General features: G+C 37.6%; 1 protein-coding gene across 3 annotated transcripts; it reads right to left on the bottom strand.

Moving 5' to 3' along the window:
* Positions 1 to 383: 383 nt before the first annotated feature.
* On the bottom strand, positions 384 to 9645 carry LOC143452604 (uncharacterized). Of its 3 annotated transcripts, none has more exons than XM_076953636.1 (7): positions 9466 to 9642; positions 8929 to 9216; positions 8505 to 8717; positions 4894 to 5061; positions 2280 to 2483; positions 1613 to 1960; positions 384 to 1424 (listed from the first exon to the last, which is right to left on the bottom strand). In XM_076953636.1, the coding sequence occupies exons 1-7, from the start codon at positions 9551 to 9553 to the stop codon at positions 1273 to 1275; spliced, it is 1461 nt and encodes a 486-aa protein (XP_076809751.1). In that variant the 5' UTR covers positions 9554 to 9642; the 3' UTR covers positions 384 to 1272. The 3 variants fall into 3 exon arrangements, with proteins under 3 accessions (XP_076809751.1, XP_076809754.1, XP_076809752.1); XM_076953639.1 differs by having other exon boundaries at positions 8929 to 9165; XM_076953637.1 differs by lacking the exons at positions 384 to 1424; positions 1613 to 1960; positions 2280 to 2483; positions 4894 to 5061 and adding an exon at positions 5075 to 7465 and having other exon boundaries at positions 9466 to 9645.
* Between the last annotated feature and the right edge of the window lie 9998 nt (positions 9646 to 19643).

Below are 19643 nucleotides of genomic sequence, written 5' to 3'. Positions count from 1 at the left end.
GAGGTCTAGACGAGGCTGTCTTTCGCGCATTTGTTAAAATGTGTTAGTTGATGTTTGAGCACCGGCGAAACACTTAACTTTCTTTTTCTTAATGAGTAGAAAATGTTCCACTTCAACAAAACCTGAAGCAGATCTCGTTATCCTTGTTTGAAGGGTGATCGAGCTGAGTTTCAAATTGTTGCTAAAAATAAAATTAGCGTCTGTACATGATCTTAAGTAATTAAAAGTAATGGAGATAACATATTTAAATCCGGCCCCATATCACTCTTTCTGCTTCCTTCAATCATATCGTACTGTATTCTCTACTATAGTCTACGGCTCTTCGCTGAAACTGTGGCTAGAACAACTTTATACGTAGTATAGGAGTAGGACCACAACCAATGTATTAAAACTGATTTGATATATTTGCACAGAATAAGTGATCTAAGGCAACATCGATACATGAAACATTTTTGTAAAATACTGTCACTGCATATTTATGCAATAAAATCAGAATGCAGTATATGTTACCACTGTATATGGTACCGTATCTACTGTATATGTATATGGTAGCACTCTAATGGTCAACTTGTCTTTACTCGACCCAAGCTTTCGCAAGCATCAACTTGCTTCATCGGGTGTAGTGGTGTACGACATATGAAATGGCAATTTATAGCCTAGTAACATCATTTTCTTGCAGAACAAGAGGCGACTAAACGAAGCATAACCTTAAAGAGGGATAAAAACAAAGAGTAGATGAATAAATATAACGCGGAGTTTTCAACACCATGTAAACTCCCATATACAGTAAAAAAGCACCAAAAAAGAACGGTTGCTGAAGAAAAAGTTGTATTCATATAACAGCAGTAAAAAAACGTCAAGTCATAGCTATGTATAGCTCGTCGACAGATTTTTTGAGGTAGTACGTAACAGTTTCGAAATAAAAAAGTGACAGTGTATACAAAACATATTAAACACAACGTTATCATCAACAAGAAGCGGTGTTTGATTGATTGTACCCTACAAACTTTTAGATACGCAAGCTGGTATCGGTCCAAACTGGAAAATAGTTAGTATGACATATAAACCAAGATAAGATAACCCAACGAGACAAACAAGGTCATCGTCAGTCTAGTTACCGATATGCATAGATATTTCTGTAAAAGGTAAAACAACGCATCAAACGATTGGCTGGCTAGTCTATACATTTGCATACAAACGAGTGGTGTAACGCAAGGTTTCGCGAAAGTTATAAATAAAATAAGTAAAATCAAAACTCTGTTGAGCAGTTGGTCATAAAAAAAATATGTTTATAAAAGTTATTAAAACAACTGTCAGCATGTACATGTGAATTGGACTTGTATTCAAGGTGTTTGCGGTATTTCCAGCATCATCACTGCAAGATGTCCCTATTGGGCAGCCATTTCTTATTTCACAATATAAACCTGAAATAAAACAACGAATATTTAAATAAATAGTAATTCAAAATACTTTAGACAAAATCTTGTATGAATTTTGTGTTTTAAAGATATTTAATGACAGTAGAACAAATTTGAATATGTAAACAGCAGTGAAAGACAGATTTTTCCTACAAATAGAAATCACACACAGTGTAAATCGAAACAAAATTTACCTGAATATTCCATTGGACAAACGCAAATGAATTCTCTTTCTTTATCTAATAAGCATCTCCCGCTATTCTCACAAATATTAACTTTACAGCTCTTGGCTTCAGGAAGAGCATGATCCGTTATTATGTGATTCGTCGAGGAGTCAAGTAACGAAGGCACAGTTTCTATGGTTACTGTTTGGGTTGGATTAATTTGTCCCTCGGGCTTGGGGCGCTGGGCAACAATATCCGGAAGAAACGGACAACCTATCATCTCATCGCTGAAATCACCGCAGTCGTTGAAACCGTCACACCGGTAGGTGGCGCTAATGCACAACCCGCTCACGCACTGATATTCGTGTGAAGCGCAACCTAAAAAATTAAGCGGTATTAAGCATATGACGTAAATATATAGCATATAGGGTTATTCTTTCGATTTTATAGATAGCACAGAATCTTTGAAAATCGACACATAACCGTCACGGTACTCAGTAACCCTTTTCAGCGGGAACAATTAGAAATAAGGTGTGTAATAAACCTTCGAAAACCTCCAGTTTTATGCTCTTTATAGGTTTTAGGGCCATTGTCATTAAGAAAACAGTTAATCGTCAATGTTTGTTGAAAAATAAAGTGTCCTAAAATCGTACATTTTTTCATAAACCATACCAAGCATAAATATTATTTAACTTACCGCATTCAATCTCATCCGATCCGTCGTCACAATCTTCATATCCGTCGCATAGTAACTCCCGAGGAACGCAGTCTCCAGGGCTTGTTCTGCATTGAAATTCGGTGTTTTCGTCACAAGTTGAAAGGTCAAGATCCCAGCTAAGCTCCGCTGCAGTTGTCGATGCTGACGTTGATTTCCCGGTTGATTGGGTCGTGGGTTGGGCGACTAAAACAAATAAATCGCATTAAGTCGGCTGGAAAAGAAATGGTAAGCCGACCGTACCCTGAATGGCGACGGTTTTCCCCGTTTAACAACTATCAGTCAAAACCATTTAATCCAGTTAAGTGTGGAAAGTGAATGTTTAAGAGGCCGTAATCGGTCTTAAGTATTCGTCTATTGATAACACTTAAAGAAAAAACGAATGGCCATGGTTACGAAATAAATACAATGAATCATCAAATCATGCAGGCTGCGGGCTATATAGGCTGCATAGGCCATTGAGCATAAAAACGAGGTTCGAATTACACGGGTATTGTCACACTCTCAATGATCTTTTGACGCCCACTTAAAGTCTTTAAAAATTCTGTCAATTATCTTTTCCTTTCTTAATACGACACTTAATGAGGTGAAGGAGCACCTTTGTTACATTCAAAAGAGTTTTAGAAGTAAGTAAAAAACAAATAACGCAAGCGAAGAACCCCAGACCGACTTGAGGACTATTTATGCCACCCTAAGGGGAAAATATTTACTGAAAAACAAGATTTAATTTTCAAGGGCTAAAGAAATATAAGTTACTTGTGATTAACGCTTTCAATTGTCATTGGAAAAGGTTTATCGGAAATGGGAAGCGTAATAGGATATGCGCTTTCGTATAATTTTTCCGCCATTTGCTTAGATGTTTCAAACAGGTATTGCAATTTAATATGAGAGAAACCCGGTGTTTCCGCATTGCACTTCGTGCTTCAGTAAAAAACAAAAGATTACTGCTTTTGCCACCCGACTATATTTACTGGTAAATAAAATTTTTCAGAAATGATTAATTGCCCCAAACTCAGTACAACGGCTATAATTTACCCTATTTGGATCGAATTTTTTGAATTCTTCAAAATAACTTTTGTCTAAAACATCGTCAATGGAATTAATGGAATTTTGATCAATAGGTAGAGATTATGAGACCCTTTTTACGTCACAATAGGGTAGAAATTTTTCGACAACAGCTAACGGCAAAACAAAGTTACAGTAGACCTCGGCATAAAAGGTATGGGACAGCTGTAACGCAACAAGTGAACAATCCTCAGTGATGACGACAGCTGGGGAGATTAAAGACACATCACAGAAGCCGGACAATAAATCATAGTTTCCGAAAAAACTTTGAAGCGATGACCCATTAGCGGTCAATTGGGTAGTACAAACAAACTTTGAAAGGGACAGTTTGTTACTGTGTGATATCGATAGTACACTTTAAACGAAAAACGGATAAAGGAAAATTTATAGTATGTAGGTATAACATAAACGAAAACGACAGATGTTGAAAAGTTGGATGTGGTTCACATCACATGAAAACTTAAAATACGTTTGGAGAAAAAACAAAAGTTGATTTATGCAGCCCACGCATATACAAAGTAGATGAGATGAATGTTTGTTTATAACAAACCATTAAATAAAAAAGACTTTTTCAAATATCGGTAAACGATTTTTTGACTCATTTCAAACGCTATAATGATGTTGCGCTCTGATCTGACGTTCAGCTCTCGGATATTCGTCACACAACGCCCACAGAAACAAGAAAATATATCATTGTCTGAAACATACACGATCGGTGGGACCTTTGTACATAAAATTAGGGGAATTGTTTTGGGCGAGTCTTATTATTTTGCCTAAAAATACTCAGTTAAACTTTGGAATGGCAAATATGCTATAATTTCCATTACGCAATTGCTCTTTTAAAGAAGATTATTTGTAGTTAGGGTTGGTTATCTAGAAAATAATCGTTTGTCCTTTGTTCGCATATAATTGCATCGAAAAAGAGCCGCTTCATGTGACCAGTAACCAAGCCCCGCGTTTCCTACGTTTGTGATGATGTAATAATGACATTGTTTGTGTGGTCGTCATTGTGGTATTGAGCTTGTGGGAAAATGTTGAAAACATGGGGAGCCTTTAAGAACAGATCTTCGGGGCCTACACCTATCTCCCACCCGAGTTACGAAAAAAAACTTTAGCGTGTTTCAAGAAGAAACTGGTTGTCATAACAGTGAAGCAATCAACGTTGTAAAAACTATGCGAGGGGCCTTATAATCGCGTGCAGCATGTCTATTATTAACATCTGGTGTTGAATCAACACACGGTTCGTTAACTTTATCTGTTTGACCATTAAATACCATATCAATGGGCACGACATTGCACCCGTTAAAAGATTAGCAGAGTAACAATACGAACTGGAGTAGATTTTATTGGGCAGGAATTTTTAAAATCAATCTACCAATGTTTATTCAAATGGCGTGAAAAATTCAGCCTAGCAGTGCGATTGGTATTCACCAGGTCCTTAATAATATTTGATCATCTGAATGCTGTCATGCTACTGTCAGCAAAAACTGTTTCGTTAGGTGTGACGTACAGAAATAGAAAACCGTGTTACCTGTTGAATGGGTAGCATTCATAGCCACGCTGGTTGATATTTTAAGTTGAGTGACGGTGTTGTTCTTAGCAACCGAAGTTGTATTGGCAATCACGTGCGTTACAGTTGTTTGCTTGTCACTGCTGGGCGACGTGGTAGGCTGTGTGGTGATGTGTTGGATTTCTTCTTCTAAAGGAAAAAAAATTATGATTTCAAGTTACCTACTTCCACTCTTGTACCAAAACCACCTAAAGTTTCCCTATAGTCCTATACAGAAAGCAGACCTGGTTTTACCGCAGCACCATAAAGTTTTGTTGTAAACCATGAAACCCAAAACCGTTGTATCATTCACCATAGACATCTGTAGTATCTTTGGTTTCTTATTTGGGGCTTCATTTATTCTAAAATCTTTGTGATAATCGGGTAAAGATAACAAGTTAGTCAAAGATCTAACTTCCGTTAGATCAAAAGTCTTTCCTATGATATCATTCTGAGTTCTGACCCTTTCTGTCATAAATGATGAACTGATAATAATATAATCCTCGTTTTAATGAGTCTACGCAGTTCCACGATTAATCTGTTTCTGTAACACGAGTTGTGAATCGAGCCTTCTATGGTTTCTATTCAAAACTGCACTGATGTTTGCGCGTAGGAAAAGCCTAACTTGTAACTTAAATCCTTTCCGCAAACAGACACCAAAACAAATTACAAGTTACCTTTAAAAGGCTCCATATTTTGTGAACGAGGCATAAAAACAAAAATGCAATGAAACAAGAAACAATATTGCATGCCTATACATACGAAACGTATGCGGTAAAAAGGGTACAAAATAAACGAAATTGAGGTAAAACTGAATTTCTCCCGTTATCATTCAGTTTCAACCAAAACAGTCGCGTTCCGGCATCCAGCGGAACCTTTGTCCAAATACTAAGTCTATTCCAGCAGCTTGCTTACAATACAAGCTGAAAACAAACGCTATTGGGCAAGAATATTTCTAAGGCAGCAGGTTTTGTTTAGAAAACAATCGACGAAAGCTTGAACGTATAAAAATAACGCTCGTATGGTGCGGATACGGGAATACATGCTGATTCCGTGTTGGTTCAAGCAACGAGTAAAAAACGTTAAATCTTTAAGTCACTGCATGAACTTCGCGAATAAGCAACTTATTACAACATTCCAGCTTCGGATTTGACCCATAAAATGGCTCATCAAAAAACTCCAAATGATCATAAAACCATTTTACAGGATAGGAATTCAAGAATGATCATGTCGTTAAAGATTATGTAACAGTGACGCAATACAGACAGTAACAGTAACACACAAAATGCTGATTGACACAGGCTTGCAAAAAAACTCTAACTAGCACTACACGCGGAGCCCTTAGTCAGTACAGTATATAAATGTGCAAATCGAAAGCAAGTTTTCAGTGTAATATTTCTAGCTACTTCATACAAACAGTAAACTGTTGCGTCACATAGAACGCTACTATAGGTTAATGTGATGGGCTTCAATGGAAGTGACTGAATTGAAATTGCAAACACTGAGGTAGTTAAAGAAATATGTATATCAAGCAGCAATATTCTGACGGCCTCCTCAGACTTTAGACATCATCGAAATTCTCCTCTCCGTGCCTTTTCTGACGTCAGTGCGGTATGACGAGACGTTTACGTCATGTAATACATCAAACCGCCGTAATTATTGGAAAGTAAGTTTGTCTAAAACTCTTTTCATAAGTTGAGCTCTAAGTGCAGGGTAACTCGTGGCTGCCTCTGTTTATGTTTCGAATGAGAAAATTTCGATGATCCGTGATTGCGTCTCCTTTCCCTGGACTCGCCAGCTCCAATCCGGATGTTAACATCCAAATCCTGATCCTCGACATCTGACGAAATCACTTTACCGACTTTTCGCATTAGCTGATGAAGAAGACCCTTCACTGTCTTCTTCTTCTTAGATTTCTTCTTGCTGGACAACTTTTCTTTTCTCTTGCCACTACGGGAGGCGGTTTCCTTAGAAACAGAAGTCGGGGCCGTGATGGCGGTTGTTGGGGGTGTTTGGGTTATGGAAGAAGACACGTCATTAACTGATAAAGTGGACACTTCTTTTTTAACAGTGTGCTCCTTTTCGGAAGTCATGCTTTGGAAAATGTTTTCAGCTTCTTTATCGTTCATGGAAGCAAGTTTGGAAGAAAGTTCGTCTTCTTCTTCTTCGTCACCGTAGCTCCTTATTACGGCTTCAAGTCCAGCAATATGGTTTTCGGACGAACCTTGCAGAGCAACGTACAGAGGTTGACTCTGTTTTTGGGCGGCGAAAACCGGCCTGAGTGCAAGAGTGTTGGGGGAATAGGTGACTGTGTGACTGTTTAACTGTTTTGAGGTCTCATCGGTGCTAAGTTCGAGATCACCAGTGGAGTCGTCCGTGTCTCTGATCTTGTCATTGACTGGTGGCATGAACTTCAATGTGGCGGCCTGGACGAAATCATCAACAGCTTGGGAAATTGGACTAGCCAAACGAATTTCTGGTTCGTTGCTAATAAACATCGTTACAGGTGACGGTACAATTTCATCATTAGCTGATTCAGAAGTTGGTGGTGCAACTGCAAAAAAAGCCGAAAGTTATCTCCTGAACAAAACCGAAAAAATTAAAAACAAACCAAAAATCTTTGTCAAAATAATAAGCATGCAACGAGCATAACACGCGATAAAATATAGAAGGTGCATGGTACGGTTAGTATAGAAATATTCTTGACAAAATTTCATCGCTTTCATTCAGCAATTTAAAGTGTGGCGAAACGGCGTTAATGGCGCGTGGCGCTGCATATCGGCCACAAGCGCCCCTGTGATGAGAAGAATCGTTGCAAACAAGGCACACTGCATGAAATAGTTATCAATTCAATCAGACGCACCAGCTACTGCGCCACCACAGGCTAGATTCCTAGGCTAGATTCCAATCAATCTCATAGAGGAAGTTGTTGAGAAGGATTAATGAAATTACTTTTGACACAATTACAGTCAAATATTGAGTGATTGCGTCACACTTGAATATCCACATCAAAGAGGAAAGCGGCTGTTAGAAAAGGCTACAAAGAATAAAACGTCATGCTTACACGAAAGATCGAGAGAACGGAAAAAAGATATTGAAAGAGTGACGTTTGAATTAAGTCACTATAGAAACACGCTCAAACAGGCATTACAATTTAGGTGTCTCACCTTGGGTAAATTGTTCCAAGTCAAAAATCCAGGTTCAGATTTCTCACGAATACACTCTCGTTGTCAAACTGCTTGTTGTTCTGACTCGAAATATGACTAATTTTTTATAACATGCGATCCTTCTGACTCGATATGTCTTTGACTTGTCATAAACTGTTGTAACTCATTGAAATACTTTGTAGCCTTTCCGCAGAGGCATTCATGATTGCAATAGCATATAATAGGCCTAAACTGCGTAAACGTTTCGCCACACTTTGAATTGAGCGTAATAGACGTATTAAACGTCGTTCCGCTGCCGCGTTTACAGAAAATAAAAAATTCAACTTAAAACATGCCATTTTTAAAAAAAGTGTTTGATAAAGAAAAATAAAGCTTATTCAAACACAGGACGTTTTATGTCAGTTAGAGCTAAACAACCCCACTTACCACAGTCGTTTTCGTCTTCACCATCTGGACAATCTGATCTTCCGTCACAAACAGATATTTTCGGCAAGCATACGCCTGGTGTCAAGGTGCACTGGAATTCGTCAGCGCCGCATACATCGTAGTAATAGTCGCTATAATCTATTTCTTCTGGTTTCACCGTATTCGGTTTCACGATGGTTTCTTCGGTCGGGGGCACAATAGTTTTGCCATAAACTGTAAAGTATAGTTCATGGTTGTTAGGTATTTTTAGACAAATAGCTGTAGCAATGGTGAATATAGTTATGAATCAGCGTCAAGTCAAATACCCGACAGATATGCCATTTAAGGTAAAAGGTGCCGACTGGGTAACATCATACAAGCTATAAAAATATGTATGGTTTCCTTTCGTTAACGCCGAACATATGTTTCCATGTTTATAACTTACTTTGGCAAATGTTCGAGTTTTCGTCACTTTTATCAATGCAGTCGTGAAAACCGTCGCACAGCAAGTCCAGAGTGATGGAGGGCCCGCCGTTCGGGCACCGGTAGTGGCTATTCGTAACCGTATCCGGCGACAAATCTTCTACGTCCGTGTACTCCTCATCGTATTCCGAGTTGTCGTAGTATGAGAATGAGTCGGTGTTCGCCGCGAGATTACTGTCCTCGTAGTTTGAATCGTTTTCTGAAGGGTAAGCGTCTCCGTCATAGTTATTGTTGGCTCCATGGTAAGTTTCTGAACAAGCGGGTCATGATAAGAGTATTATACGTAATAAAAATAATTCAATACTGTTGGAAGTCACAAACCATCTTTTCATACTTCTAACTATGGTTGCTTTGTTGAGTTGAAGCGATTACAAGTTACCAGACAATTATCACGTACGAACGTATCACTTTATAATCAGAGCTACTTAGCATAGGGCGGTGCTAAATAGGTGATTATTTCTGAAACGGATTAAAATAAAAACATAAAGATTAAACTCACCTTTAACAGGCATGGCCAGCACGCCATATGAAATGATAAAGCAGACATAAAGGAAAGCGCTGTTAGTTGTTTGTTTGCTGAAGTTCATTGTTCGAGTTCAGGTAAATAATCCGACAAGAATAAATAAACAGTAACAGAAGTCGCTAAGAATAATAAGACCAGCTGAAAAACATAAAATTTTTATGATTAATTCACAAAGCACATATTGTAAAAACCTAAGTAGCCATTTGTAACCTGCTACGTACAGAAGCACAAACCCCAATCACCTATCAGCGAACAGATAGATAACCCTAGATATCCATGCTGTTCACCTTATGTAGAGGTTTTTAACTTCGTCGTTTACATTAAATGTCAGCTACCATTTTAGTACAACCGCGATAATTTAGTTGTAGCCTTACATCTACAACAGACATCTATCTCAATATCCTATGGATGGCGGTTTCGTGGTTTTAAGTATACACTGCTAGGTGCTTTGACCTCCGCTAGTTAAAGTTTATCCATTCAATTTTGTACATATTGCTTCGCAACTACGTCAGTTATATGCTAGATTACTATTCATTGAAATGCATAATGCGTAATTAGAAATTTACACCATAGTATTCCAGTATTCTACGTCCTCGCGTGTAAGCTACATCAAAATACTTTTGCTATTTAAATAACGCACGTAAAACTCAACGTGCTGCTGATAAAGATGAGACTAAGATCGTAAAGCCTTACAAAAATGCATAAAATGTCTAAAAATAAAAGACTGATTGCTTGAAGCCCAAGAACTAAACTTCAGCTATGCTGCCTTCAGCCTGTCTACAAGCTACCTTAGCGCGAATGGTTCACGACCACAAAAAAACCGTGGTTATATTGAGTACGAAAAGCCAACGCTGTTTGCTCAGCACCGAGCCAGTTCGCATTCCTTGTGGCGAGCTTTTGTGGTGAAGCCCATTGTCTCTTGCCGATGGACAAGTCTGAAAGTAGCGGTAACACATCCAAGTGTCGACTTCAGGCCGTCTGCCCTTTTATGGTGAAGTCCGATTTAAAAATTCCGTGCCTCGCTGCGCTCAGATGCCGTAATGATGCTTTAATATAGGCGCCTGAATCATCGTATAGCCTCGTATACAGATTTCCAAGAATTTTACTTTCTTTAACATTGCAGTTGAGTTGGATCATATCGTTATGAACGCTTATAGCTGCCATAACTGGAGACTTGTTTCAAAGAAAGCGAAAAATCTGAACAAACTGAATCGTCAACGTAACATATAGAGGTGACTCTGTTGACGGTTCTGAGAAATGGATATCAGTTAACGGTTTACTAAGAGCGGTTTTTTCACACTGGGCAACCCATTACACGTTATCCTGATAGCAATAACTCATCTTTCGAACGGCGAAAGAGAAAAGGTATACTTAATTGAAATACATGTGTTACTACATGTACATTTAATACATGTAATAATTCAATATACTAAGCACAAGTCGTCGCAAAGCGTTGCTCTTCTTACAGGCTGACTTTCCCACTACACTACCTTATCGTCAAAAATTACTTATGACTTATGAGTAAGCTCGTGATTAAAGAAGGAAATGCCTTTTTCCTTTCCTCACTTAAGTAATGCCACGATTAAAGGTATTCGCGGTTACCAATCACAATAACAGCGATTTATAGACTTGTGTTCTATGCTAGATGAATGAAAAAAACAAGCTTAAATCACTGAAGCATCACGTGCAAAGTTGGCTCAATTGAGCTAAGCTAAACCGATAGGGTTGACTGATAAATAAGCTACAGTGTCCTCAAAAGTAGAGCATATACGAAAATGCAAAGTTGAATGCGGCTTGCATTTCGTTTTGACTAATAAGGTCCATAACATATATCAAAACACTGTACAATTCTGCTGCCACATATTACTGCTCAGTTTTATGCGACAATTTAGTCAAGTTGATAACTTTTCTTTAAATCGGGGAAAAAATTTCCTATAATTGTAATTTGTATCTAATTCAAAGTCATAGTCCCTAATCACAGCAAACATTACTTTGCAAATAAACCTTACATAGCTGCAAATGCCCAGTCTCATATGTTACAGTTGCATGTTTTTTCTTCTAAGAATTGCACCATTTAACTGCAAGAGAACGCATCATTTAAACAGTGACAGCAACGTCGATCTCATGTTTGCACAGCTCACATACCTCGGTTCTTGCGAAACCTCAGAGGTGAAACCTAAAGTCCTAAAGTTTAGGACTTAAACGATTCTTTTTCACTACAAATATTGTTGCATTGTAGCTGCAAATTTCTGCTATTACAGCAGTGATGAGCAAGATTTGAAATATTAAACACGCAGCAAAATATCTTTTTGCTATGCTTTAATTAAGTTTTTTTCTGTGCCGCGTTTATTGATATCAGTACACGTTGACTTTTACGTGCAGTGGTGTACGAATGCACGGTATCTATTGGCATCTGTAAACAAGGCCGGCGTTAGAAAACAATAACGACCGGATTTCAACCGACTGCGACAGGCAGAAACCAACTTCATTTCTTGTCTGACAGGGCAGCGACGTCTGGCTTGAATAAATGCCAAAATACACCCACGGTAATCTCAATTATCTGGCGTTTTTCGCTATACATGCCTACAAAAGGGTTCAAATTCAATCTGATAAGCACTTGTTTTTGTATGCTACCTGGTGCTCATATGTTTTATGCACACCTTTCAGAATTTCAAGTATTTACCTTCACTCAGCTGTCAATCATCAGAATGGCACGAAACCTCCATTGCAGCAAAATCTAGGCCTACTTGTTCTCCCACAATCCAACTTAACATTAAAGCGTATGAAACTACATTAAACGCAACAAATATTTGATTGGAAGCTGACGCAGTTACGAATACGCGTGGAACACCCTACTGGTAATCAGGATAAGGGAAAGTTTGGGGAATCCATCAAATAACTAGAGCTCATATAACCAACATGATACAGCCTGGAACTGAAGTAGCTTCTACATGAAAACTTCTCTGTGTTTGAAACCAAAATGGTATGGGAGCTTTATATATGAAGATAAGAGATTCCCAAATTTATTCCTTGCCTCAGTGTAAACAAACCGTATTCAAAAGTCTATTTTTGTACCTTTTAAATCGAAAATTTCCATTATAACTTCAGCTGTAGGTGACGTTACAACAAAACCAATGTAGCGTGAATGATCTAAATTCTAAAATAACCGCTTTAAGTGATGACGAAGTCATAGAAAATACTACCACACCCCAAACTGAGCAAATTGAAATAAAAGATTTTCAGTTTTTGACAAGAATTTTGAATTATGATTAATTATACTTTCTTTCAATAGGTGTGAACAAAAAGCGTAATTTCCCTTCAGAAGAACTTAATCGCGCAACGTTGCCAAACTGCATGACGTGTGACAAAATACTGGTGTGACATTAATAACGCATTTTATGTCGTCATAATTAACTGAAACTACAACCACTGAATCTTTCGAAGATTTTACTGTAAAAGGAAAAATACATAGACGTATAATTTTAACTCGCTAGTTGTATTTTGATGCAAATTATAACCTACCGGTCGTGGGCTTAATCATTGCCTATTATAGACGCGTTTATCGTCTTGTAGGTTATTGTATAAAAGCAGCCATCAGCATTTTTCAACATAAATAAAGGTTTTAAGTTTATCTATAAAGTTTTAAGGGCGACAACTAGTAGCCTATTCTTTCTGCAGTAACAATAGAGTGAATAGACTGTAGAGCTTTTAGAAAATTTAATGAATAGGCAAACTGTTTGTACCGACAACACAAAAGACTTTGGTACACAAAACTTTTGACTTTTGACACAAAAGCTCACTTTGGTATCTATACAGTGAAGCGACAAACTTATACTTTAGTCATCTAACATGCATGCGCCTCACGTAAATCATACACACGTGACTTTACCTGAACTTGACGTACGACGTCAAACACTTGCAGGAAACGTATGCCATCGACGTAAACGCCAATTATACAAAGCGTTTCCCCTCATTTGCCACGTCACGTTCAGAATACGCAACGCGCTACGTTAGTACGTAATTGTAATTCGTTAGTAGTTACTTAGCAAGGCCTGATAAGGTAAAGTTTATACACAGTTAAAAGCTATTTCTACTAGAAAGTTCGACAAAACTTTTTTCATAGCTGTACATGACAATTTTAATTTGAGGGATATTTTATTGTTGAGTGGGTGTGAGTGAGCAATAAATGTAGTGCTAACATTTTGTAACAATAAGAACTTTTTTATTGGGCAGCTGATCAAATAAATGTTTGTTGTAAAACATACGAAGACAGAAAGGTCCCTGATATGTATTACATGTTGTCTTTCCAAGCTATACCTACTGCTGGCCACCGTCGCAATACCGTCAACTCTGTTAAAAGTTTCAGTTCCAGTTCTCACGACAGGAATTTTCCATTTGCGCGGCAGGACCGCGGAAATACTTTTCCTAATATTTACAACGCATTCCAGTACTTAGCAAAACATTTCAGGTATGTTAGATAAGAACTCATAAACGCTATGTTTTTAAATCATAAAAATTTACACCGTTCTAATGCGCTTATGGAATGTACAACCTTCGGCACGTTAGGAATGCAAATCTGTACAGAAGCCACGGCAGGCGCCAGCAGAAAGCATCGTAAAAGTTACTAGCGCTATCTTGTCACGCAGTTGCCCCGTTTCTGCGATCCATTTTACAGTTACACAGTTTGTCAATAAAGGCTAGACGTCTGGGTTTGGGTGTGAGACGGTACCTGGATAATTGTGGCTGGCTACTCAGCGTGGGCCGAGTGTCAACGCCTTTCTAAAGGTCGCTACAGTTTAACAAGAACACTTGTCAGTCAAAAACTATAGACGAGATATGCTGTAAAAACTTTTGTGGTTGTTGCAATGAAAGGTTTATAGAATAGCATTCCATCTTCTCACGAAAGCATTGTTGTTGTAAACAGTTACAAAAAGGGTTTAAAATAATATTTTCAAGTCACACAAAAAATATCTTGCTTCAAACAGCGACATCGAGTCTTTGAAAAAATGTTTCCTCTAAAAGTTTTTTTTTTTTGAGCAGGCGCAAAGTTTTTTTTCATTTCTGCCATTTATAACAGCTCCTTTGTGATGAACAAAATTTAAAATTGAAGCAAATAGCTCTCAAACTTTTTAAATAGCACTTTAACATGCTTATTAGACTATTCCCCCGTTTATCCGGGAAATATACGTCAATGTTTCGTAACTATCGTAACTATTCGTAACTTTCGTAACATTATTAAGAAGTATGGTCATTTTTTAAAAAACAATTCTAGCTCTTACTAAGACATCAGCGATGCTACGTCAGGATATACGTCCATGGACACAACGTCACAACGTGTTTACCAAGTAATTATCGAAAAAATATTTTAGATGTTTCATCTAACTATAGTTTGATATTATCTGTTGCTCATCATTTAATGAAGATGTTGTCTTGAGTTCTCTGCGACATCACGGGAGTAAAATTAACTTGTCAACCCACATAAATGAAATACTAATAAAACAGAATCAAAATACTTATAACAAATCAACCATCTCACGACGATACAACTTTGTTCTACAAAAATAGATGCAACCTTAAATCAAAGCCGTCACCATTTCTCTTTGCATCTTCTACGGCAAATAGGCTACTTCAATACAATAAGATAACTCCGAACTTAAACCTCTGTTGCGTTTAATCGCTCGCATTAGCACATCCTAGCAGGGCAGTATACCTTAGCCTATATATAAAAAGGGTTTTTGTTCTAGGCTTCTTGCCCACTTTCAACTTCAGCCTCGTGTATCAGAAGATGTCGAGGTCACGTCTGATCCTGGTGAGAACAGCGCAGCTCGTTTTAAAGCAACACAGCCACAATATAATTTTTGGTGTATTACTAATATGAAAAAAAGCAAGGAAGATGACAAACATTTGAAAAAATTTGCATTCTTTTTGGACCGAGGTTCGTATAATGAGCAATATGGTAAAGCTGGTACATGGTGAAAAAGTTATTTATGACATTGTCAGCGTTTCGAGTGCCAAAGTTTGGACTTCATGTTGTCAATCAAACCGAGCACCAAATGAACGCACCGGATGGACAAGCGAAGGTTGGAAATTGCTTATAGCCTCATATATATCACCGATTTTTGAAACATAACATGATATTTTTTTGTGTAATAGGTTTCGATTACAGCAATTAAAGCAGTTAAATTCATAATAAAACATTTATTTTACATGAGACGCTGACTATGTAGTTTCGGACGTTACATTTGTCCATCTTCAGAGCAAATTTAAAATGAAATTGACTTTAAAATAATGAGACATTGACAACAATAAAAGCAAAAAAGCTAAATTGCTTAACAGGTTTTCTTACAACTCTAAACATTTACATAGGTTTCAAACAATGCAATGTAACTATCAAAGCTAAAAATACCTTATGGTAACGTTACATAATGTTACGCATAACAAATGGAACGCGGGATACGTAAGGGAGCGTCATTGCGTACGCTTAAGTGGATACGCCAGGAACCTTTTCTCCTATATATATACCCGGTACCAATATAATTAGCACTAAAGCGACACATTGCGCGATAAAAAACATAAACGTTGTTTGCCTTTTGTAAGCCTCTCCGCGTTCATACGAAACGTTTATCTAATTTAAACAAAACCGGTGGTGCAAACAAATAGTTAAACCTTTATCTTACCTTATCAAGGGAACGCATCCAACCACCGTTGTATGAGAGTCCAATATAACGTTAAAAAGGCCAAACCATGATTAATGGCTTCAATAATGATAAAAAGGGACCTACCAGCACTCCAGTCGTGTGAGGCCAACAGATTAATTTGTATAACCCATAACAGCGACCGTCGATTCCACGCGGGAAATTTTGATGACCGATGGTAGGATATATCAGCCTTGATCTGTGCATTGATCAGACCACCCAAATAACATTCAACATGCGGCGCGAAGTTTAGGGAAATTGTCTTTTCAAAACCTGAAAGCTAGCTTTAATGACGTCATACCTCACGGGGCCCATAGGGGTATGTATTGGGACAGTTATGGGACCACACTGAATCCTTTACCGGTGGTCCCCGATTTCGTGAAATCACTTTTGTTTGGTAAATATTTCGCTCCAATATTGTGGACCGTTTTACCGGCAATAACCATAATGATTTACGTTTTATCCCATAAAATTTTTCTTTCTTTACCGCGAAACGACAAACTCATGCCTGATACGTCCGATTTGCTTGTGATTGAGGCTGAAAACGATGGGTGTGGTATCGCCTTATTAGCTGAGGGTAAAGAGATGGAATGATGCATATCAGGAAGAGATGGATGGCAAGTTTATTTTTGTCAGCAAAACAATTCAATTTCTTCCTGATATGCATCATTACGAAATTGTTTGTGGCTTTGTTGTCGCCGTTTGTGTTGTCCAACTGACCACAAGACGGTTGTTTACCGTTCAAGTTAGCTATTGCTTCAGTAGGCGCACGTGGTTTCCTACTGTAGTATTGGAATTCACCGCTTTTTTATTTCCGTATTATATCCTACTGTGTGACCGTAGGTTGGCCTACGACTGACAGATGACCATTCACGAGTCAATCTTTTGACAACTTTGAACGAGTGCCCAGTAACATTAGTCATAAGAAATATAGAATTGAACAATAAACGTGCCACCCTGCCTGGCGCCAATGCATCCAGGGTGATGACAAGACCAAATTAGTGGCGACGCCAGACACCTTTTACTGCTTGTTTAACTTACGGCCATAAAGAGATTCGTTTATAAAGTTTCTTTATTGTGTCATTTTGTTGAAGCTTTTTAAATCTTTTTAAACAACGGTATGACATCATTTATTTTTCCTGATGATTCTCGAGAAATTATTCTTCGTAAAAATGCTGACTTTATTACAAAAATCACGTTTTCTTGTAAAAAATTATGTCAGTCTCGATATCACCCAAAAGAAAACAATTTTCTTGGTTCACCTGATCTCCTCCGTTACTTTTGCGAGACAGACAGACTGACATAAATGAACATTCGTGACAATGAATTTTCCTTTCTGTAAATGACGTTTTAATTACGACGTCAAACATAGAAGGCAACAGGTAACAGATGAATTCACACACGTAAAACAATTTCTACTAATGCGTCAAATAACTGAAGTTTAAATAAACTATGCTTACTCAAGCGTAATTCAAGTAAAATGACAACTAAAAAATAAAGTAATAGTAGCGGAAGTCCTGTTTCAGCTATTTAGCTTACAATAAAACAAAGTTTTGGACACGAATAAGCTAAAAACGACCACCATATTGATTTACATTGACACCCGTCGCACGTAAAACATGAACCTTGTCTCCAATATATAATTAGACATACAGAAATATCAATTTTTAACACAGAAAGGAATTTCGGTTATAACATGTTTCCGATGATTCAACTCCGTGTATTTTTGCGTGAGAATGCTGTTTTTGAAAGGCATTTTCTCATAAAGAAATGAATGTAAACATTCAGCAAAATTTAATGGATTTATGCCTTTCACTTAAAACTTATCAAAACCACCGTCCATATAAGGCAAAGAAGGAAGTATTGTGTTAAGAAAATATTAAGGAAGAAACAGTTTTTTAGCAATTTACGTATAAAAGTCATAGGAAATTATTCATAAGGTTTTCCTTTTTTTAGAAATTTCTCTGGTCTTCAGAAACTACAAGCTTTGGAAATGTGTTTATTTCTTAACAACAAGTTACAAATGGCAATTTATATCGCCTAAATAACGTCAAATAAGTCTGTAAGCCATCCTCTCAGTACGATTGAAGAACAACAATTCGTTCAGTTTGTATAAACTTCTCTCGGCAATACAGGATATTACGTTGCCATGAATATCCTATTTGGAAAAACACCCGATTGTGACGAATTGTTTGCATAACAATAACAAATTACGTAATGTTGGTAGAAAGCGCGCAAATTGGATAAAGTACGGACCCTACGATACCTTACCGCGCACCCTAACTGACAAGAATACCGTATAAGCAAATAATTGTACAAAAGAAAAACTGAATCAGAAAGAAAATTAGCCTAAAATGTGACAGCTTCGTCATCACTGCTGTCACCTGCTACGTGATAAGCGATTATAACGTCACAAAGAAGTTGTTGAAACCTTTCGAAATTCCTTTGCAAAGCACGACTCGATTATGTTTGAGCGGACTTGTGAGAAAGCATAAAAATCCTTGGAGCACGATCTTGTAAAAGTGAAGCAATTGTACAAGCTTAACACGAGTGAAAACTTGTAGACTCCCAGGATAATCAATCACCGAGCTTCAATGACTTCTGAATTGGCGTTGAAATACTTACGCGACAGGTTGCTGTTTGACGTCAATAATCTCCTAGCAACATTTATTTAATGAAGAAATATTTGAGCCAAAAATACAGCAGAAGTGTCGAAATTAGCCATTTTAAAGCTTGAAGTGCGAAAAATTGTCGATGATTTGACAGTATGGAATTCCAAGTACTAAAATCTTAAGAAAGTCTTCACCAGAAAACAGATATTAGAGGGGCAGTTTAGGTTCTTGGAAAATGCTACAAATGCAATTGACAGAAATAAGCCACCAGAAAAGTAAAAAATGCTGACAATGAACGTCATTCGAAAGAAGACTAGCACCCAGTCGTCTCCGCGACCTTCACTAAGAGCTTTCAGTTGTCGCCACGTCATCCACTTCAAACCTCTCCATAAGCAAAAATAACTGGTATGATACAGAGATACAGAAACTGGAAAACACCCGTAAAATTTACACTTTGTAAATTTCATACACTGCATAAATTTCTAGTATACACTACCGAAAAGTAGAGTGTTCGGCGTACCACAACCACACATCAAAAAAATTTTCTAATCAAACGTAAGACACATCACCGTTTGCTTTTGACAGCCATGAGAAGGATTTTCCAAGTTAGCGCAACGTTGTTGATGATATGCTTACTAATATTTCATATCTCTTTCAGCCGACTAACGATACTGTTTGTAACAACAGATAGGTCAAAATTGGCCATCAAAAGCTTTTGAGTCAAGCCGTAAATTAATACAACGGTCAAAGATTTCCAGAGATACTATCTCATTCTTGCTAATTGGCTCAGGCTTACGTGAGCAAGTCTTCGGTATCGTGTTTCCAATGTACACTGGAGAGCTGATTA

Source organism: Clavelina lepadiformis, chromosome 4 (assembly GCF_947623445.1).
Source record: "Clavelina lepadiformis chromosome 4, kaClaLepa1.1, whole genome shotgun sequence".
Lineage (NCBI taxonomy): Eukaryota > Metazoa > Chordata > Ascidiacea > Aplousobranchia > Clavelinidae > Clavelina > Clavelina lepadiformis.
The sequence above is the reverse complement of the archived record's forward strand: the minus strand, read 5'-3'. Positions and strand labels throughout refer to the sequence as shown.

Bases quoted from the DNA above. Each gene is read 5' to 3' on its own strand.
- LOC143452604 (XM_076953636.1), bottom strand. From the start codon at position 9,553: ATGAACTTCAGCAAACAAACAACTAACAGCGCTTTCCTTTATGTCTGC. The intron at 1,961-2,279 runs GTAAGTTAAATA...TTAATTTTTTAG, and splicing joins ATCGGATGAGATTGAATGCG to GTTGCGCTTCACACGAATAT. The intron at 1,425-1,612 runs GTAAATTTTGTT...GTTTTATTTCAG, and splicing joins TTGTCCAATGGAATATTCAG to GTTTATATTGTGAAATAAGA.